General features: G+C 53.4%; 1 protein-coding gene across 1 annotated transcript; it reads right to left on the reverse strand.

Moving 5' to 3' along the window:
* Nucleotides 1–401: 401 nt before the first annotated feature.
* Nucleotides 402–5,196, reverse strand: SNAI1 (snail family transcriptional repressor 1). Its single transcript, XM_073309444.1, has 3 exons — nt 4,979–5,196; nt 3,140–3,655; nt 402–1,636 (listed from the first exon to the last, which is right to left on the reverse strand). Exons 1-3 carry the CDS (start codon nt 5,055–5,057, stop codon nt 1,455–1,457), a joined length of 777 nt encoding a protein of 258 aa, XP_073165545.1. The 5' UTR covers nt 5,058–5,196; the 3' UTR covers nt 402–1,454.
* Between the last annotated feature and the right edge of the window lie 443 nt (nt 5,197–5,639).

A 5,639-nucleotide genomic window follows, 5' to 3' on the forward strand; every position in this document is an offset into this window, starting at 1 on the left:
CACCACTTTCTAATTTTACTGCAACAGAGGCTCTTTGCATCTGCACCACAAATTTTATCTAAAAACATCTCCATGGTTACAGCCACCTCCTACCCCTTTTCATGGGCATTCAGGACATATTACTCCTACTGGTGCTATGGTCAGATTACCGTTGCCATTTACTTTCAGCTACACGGGCCCATAAGAGCCTTGCAGGAATGTAAAGTGTTGTCAGCCGCTTTTGAGCCAGACTGAGTAGCCCTTGTTCACATTAGTGAGCCGTTACTAACACATAATCTGACAAGGAGTCTATGCACACGCCTGAGAGTCACAGTCTGGTCCCTTGTATATATTTTTTTGCAGTTTCAAGTGTGCATTCACTGGTAAAAAAAAAAAAAAGAAAAAGTAGCCACAAGACCATATTATAAATTAACCATTTTATTGAATATCAATAAACTGTATATAATTATATAAAAGTTTCATCAGTACAAAATTGTGGCACAAAAATATAAATACCAGTGTACCTTTGAAATGTAAACATACTCTGTTATGATTGTGTGAAAACAATGTACAAAGAAAGATGCATTCACTAGGCACCTGTCAATAACCATAAATAGCTCTTTTGGCACACACCTGTCAATGGCCAGTGCTTTGCACAAGCCACCATTGTATCATCTGACAAGTGCCTGCTATTAGTCACAGTTCTCTTGAAAAGCAGTTGTTAAGAGTCATATTAACAGGTGCTTGAGTGCATAGCTGCTCTGTAAACAGGATTCTTGTTTGAAATGGCTACCAATGCCTTTTATGGACATTGTTAATCTTGTAGGCATTGCAAATTGTCATTGTGCTGGGGGAGAAGCAGCTGCTTGAGAACTAATGTGATACTGTATTATTGCATAGTTACACCTTCTGCAGGCCGCATATACACAATCAAGGAGAAGAAGGGGTTTATGTTTAACACTTCGCTTTTGTCCTTCATTAAAAAAATAAAACAAAACAACACACAACTGTGATATATATTTCAGACCAGCTGTATGTAATGGTTCAGGGCGCAATCCTGCAAGGTGCTGAGTGCCTTCAGCAACCAACAGGCACCTGTTAAGTCTATAGCAACACTCAGATTGATATCAATAAGCCTGATCCTGCATCCACTGAATTTAGCTGGAGTTGAGGGAAACTCGGTTCATGCCTTCATTTTATAAGGCACAGTCAATCACAGTAGGGGATCTGATCCTGTGGTAACAGAAGTCAATTAGAGTTTCACCATTGACTTCAATGGAAAAAGGATCAGGCCTTTAAATTGCGCCAGAGGTATAAAGATGAAGAGCATGGTAAAAATATCATTTAAGGCCCAAAGCAACTGGATACACAGGGCTTCATAGACACTGTAATGGCAATATGAAGGAAACTACCTCCTATAGAAACTAGTAACAATACATGTATTTGCATGTAAGAGTCCTTGGGGTTTAGAACCTTTAGCGAGTTCCAGAGCAGCCCGTTTCTTCATGTTTGTGAAGTAGTGACATTCGGGAGAAAGTCCGGGAGCAGGTTTTGCATTGATACTTCTTTACATCTGAATGAGTCTGCAGGTGGGCTCGGAGATTAGAGCGGTCAGCAAAGGCCCTATTGCAGTGTGTACAGGAAAAAGGCTTTTCACCTATAAAACAAAGAGAAGCATTCACAATTAAACAGTGCATCAACACATGGAGAATATCAAAGAGTGAGCCATTCAATGGGCAAAGTTTGTTAAAAGCTCTTTGAAAAGAAGTGCTGAGTATTATTGAGATTTTAAAGGACATTTATAAATCTCTCTGTATAAATGCATGTACATTGGTATGTGCGTGATCCACTTAGACAAAATTCTACACTTAGGAATTTGGTAGTAAAAAGAGCATTCCCAAACAGTTAAATGAGATTGTATGAAAAGTAAAGCCAGAGAAAGGTAAAAACCCCACGATTTCACAAAGTAATTAAGGACACAAATATTTCATGGGAAAGTTTGGTGTTGTTGAACCTGACTGTTTGCACATAACTGTGATATGATGAAACAATAAGTATTATTAATTGTGTCACAGCAGGCAGTGTTTGAAAGCAGGACTCTAAAACTGGAGTATAGCTATTTCCTTTTCTGTTCATCCACCTCCCAGTGTTGAAAAGCCTAAGCAGGGTGAATTCCTGGCAGAAAGGCTGGAGAAAGAAATGTGCCTGGTCAATTTAGAAAGCACAATTAAGTCTTTCTAGCTTCCTTCAAACAACATCTTTAGTACTTTAAGAGGGTGTGAAATCAGCGCCAAGTAACAATTAAACTATCCCTGTGGCAAGCACAAAGGATGCTGAAGGAGATGCATTGTAAATGTGATACTTCTTGGATTAAAAGCTAAAAGCCTCAACAGGCTGGCAGCTGCAAGTCTGTTGCTTTGCCTGGGGCATTACAGTAACAGGTGCACCATGCTAACAGCATTGCTACATTAAAGCACCTGCCTACACAGACCATGAGCCTTCAGCGTCCCCAACTCCCTGCTCAATAGTACCATTAGCCAAACAATGAAAATCAGTGAGGTTTGAAATGATGCTTTTGTGTTGGAACTAAGCTTATCCTCCTTGATTCATGAGGGACTCATATGCCTGGAGAATTAAAGAGATGCTGGATAACAGGCCAGTGTTCATATCAAGGTGGTCAAGTTTCCCCCCAGTGTCCACAACCCTGACACTAGACAGAAGGAAAGACTGCAGATTATAATGTGAACTTTACTCCAGGAGCTAAAAAAGCATGCGGGAAGGAAGAGGGGCAGAGAAGAGCAGGAGTGGTCTTGCATAGGTAAGACATTTAACAGAAGGGTGAGAACACACCCAAACCACAGAACTGTCACTGAAAGTGCATCTTTGCTCAAGCTTTCAACATGAACTCTGCGCTCTTCAGAACGCCTGGGCTCAGATCCTCAAGGGGTGCAGTTTGAACGGACTGGAGTTACCCTGATTTTACACCCACTACGAATCTGCCCCCTGATTTTACCAGAAAGGTATTTAAAGGCCATTTTACAGAGAGCCCTTATCTCCCCCAGATAAGATATAAAACTGTTGCTTCGCTTCAGGCTGCAGGCCTGGGGGTTGAGGCAGGAGCAGGAGGAGATAAGGGAGAAACTCCAGAGTCAGCTGTTACCTGTATGGGTTCGGATGTGGCCCTGCAGCAGCCAGGGCCTGGAGAAAGCCTTGCCGCAGATTTTACACACGCAGGGCAGGGTATGGCTTCGGATGTGCATCTTGAGAGCGCCCAGGCTCACGTACTCCTTCTCACAGTACTTGCAGCTAAAAGATTTCCTGGTCTGGGAATCACAGTGCAATTGTTTGTGCTTGGAAAGGCCGGCAAAGGTGGAGTAGGACTTGTTGCATTGACTACACTGGAATTTCTCGGCCTCGGTGGCAGAAGAGGCCGGGCTGGGCGGGTCAGAGGTCTTGCCTTCATCCTCCTCGCTGGACAGGGAGGTCAGGTCTAGGGGCTTGGACTCTGGGCTGGGGGAAGCGGCGCATGTCTTGTATTCCGTCTCCGAGGTGAAGAAGTTGGAGAGCAGCCCTGTGTCCCACACAAGCGGGGGGTAGTAGGCCCCCGGACTCAGGACCTCCGGCTGGGGGATGAGGGACAGGGGGCACTTCTCGTACAGAAAGGGCGACACGATCACTGGAAAGAAGCAGAGCGGGCGGTGGTTAGCCAGTCCCAGGATGCGCAGCCACACTGGGAGCGCGAGGCTGGGAAGGGGCCTGATCCCGGGACCGCTGACAGAACTCAATGGGGTTGGGGGCAGAATCGGGCCCCAGCAGCGCGAAGCGCGCAGAGAAAGCGCGCGGCGGGCTCCCTCCGCTCCCGGGGCTGCCGTGGGGGCCCAGAGCTCCTGGCAAGGCCACGCTCCGATCGCAGGTGCCGTACGCAGAGCGGGGCGTCACTCTGCAGCGCGACCCCACGAGCGGGTCATGGGGGCGGCGTCTCTAACCCGGGGCGCAGGCTGGGCGATGGGCACCGGTGACTCAGGCTGCGATGCAGGTGCGCTGCCCACGCAGCGCGCCCAGCCAGAACCTCCCGGGGCCAGCAATGGGGCAGCAGCCACATGCCGGGCTCCCTCCCGGAGATCCCGGGGCGGACAACGCAGCCCCAGGCCGGCAGCCGTCAGGCCGCTCCCCTGCCTCTGCTCAAGCCCGCGGTGTTCGCACGTGGGTGGCGCCCTGGACACAACACGCGCAGCTTCCCGTGCCCGGGGCGCACCAGCCTGGCGAAGTCACAGTGCGGACAGTGCCCTTTTCCGGCCCCACACCCCGTCCCCAGCGACTCCCTGCAGCTCCTGTCCCCGTGCCCAGTTCCCCTTCCAATCCCTGCCCCCGTGCCCAGCCTCCATCCCCGTGCTCAGCCCCCATCCCCGTGCCGAGCCCCCAGCACCCCGCCCTCCACCTCCAGACTCCGTGCCCAGCTCCCCTTCCAATCCCTGCCCCAGTGCCCAGCTCCTATGCCCGTGCCCAGCTCGCCTTCCACCTCTGCCCCTTGCCCAGCTCCCCTTCCAATCCCTGCCCCCGTGCCCAGCTCCTATCCCCATGCCCAGCCCCCAGCACGCCGCCCTCCACCTCCAGCCTCCGTGCCCAGCTCCCCTTCCAACCCCTGCCCCCGTGCCCAGCTCGCCTTCCAACCCCTGCCCCCGTGCCCAGCTCGCCTTCCAACCCCTGCCCCCGTGCCCAGCTCCTATCCCCGTGCCCAGCCCCCAGCACGCCGCCCTCCACCTCCAGCCTCCGTGCCCAGCTCCCCTTCCACCCCTGCCCCTTGACCAGCTCCCCTGCCAATCCCTGCCCCCGTGCCCAGCTCCCCCCATCCCCGTGCCCAGTCCGCTCTCCATCCTCGTGCCCAGCCCCCAGCGCCTCCCTGCAGCTCCAGTCCCCGTGCCCAGCCCCCAGCGCCCCCCTCCATCCCGGTGCCCAACCCGCAGCGCCCCCCTGCAGCCCCCGCGGCAGGGACACTTACCGGTCTGACTCTCCAACTCGCTGTAGTTGGGTTTCTTGCTGGCCGAGAAATGCTTCTTCACCAGAAAGGAGCGCGGCATCTTGCGGCCAGGCGCGTCTCCGCTCGCTCGCTCTCCCCAGCTACCCGGGCCTTCAAGGGACGCTGGCCCGAAACTCCTCCGCCCCCGCCGGCCAGTCCCCCGGCTACCGCCACCAACCTCAGCAGCCCACCAGCGCGCGGCGGCTAATATGGGCCCGGGAGGGGGCGAGACGGACACGCCCCCTTGTCACTTGGCAGCCAATGGCCGGCGGCGGGGAGGTCTCCGCCGTTCTGGGGTCCAGTCGGTGCAGCGTCTTCTCGCCCAGCACCGCCGTCCCAGCACGGCCAGAGCTCCCGGCGCCCCAGGGCGCTGGGCCAGGACTGGGCGAGGCTTCCGCACAGAGACCCGGCCAGCCCCTCGCTGCGCGCACTGCAGCCTGCGCGGGCAAACCCATCCCGCTGACCGGCTGCGCCGGGTCCCATTGTGCGGGGCTGGCAAGAGCCCCCCCCAGACGTGTGGGGCACAGAGAAGAGCAAGTAGGGCCCCCGAGATACCGGTCAGAGGCGCCTTTGCAAAGGCACCAGAATTCAGTGGGGAAGCACTAGGTGGGAAATGCACAGAGTCCGGCTGCGGTGCCCAAGG

Source organism: Lepidochelys kempii, chromosome 13 (genome assembly GCF_965140265.1).
Source record: "Lepidochelys kempii isolate rLepKem1 chromosome 13, rLepKem1.hap2, whole genome shotgun sequence".
In the NCBI taxonomy this organism is placed as follows: domain Eukaryota; kingdom Metazoa; phylum Chordata; order Testudines; family Cheloniidae; genus Lepidochelys; species Lepidochelys kempii.

Excerpts from the sequence above, each read along its gene's own strand:
- SNAI1 (XM_073309444.1), bottom strand. The coding sequence starts at position 5,057 with ATGCCGCGCTCCTTTCTGGTGAAGAAGCATTTCTCGGCCAGCAAGAAA. Across the intron at positions 3,656-4,978 it reads CGAGTTGGAGAGTCAGACCG|TGATCGTGTCGCCCTTTCTG; the intron begins GTAAGTGTCCCT and ends GCTTCTTTCCAG. Across the intron at positions 1,637-3,139 it reads CCACATCCGAACCCATACAG|GTGAAAAGCCTTTTTCCTGT; the intron begins GTAACAGCTGAC and ends TTTGTTTTATAG.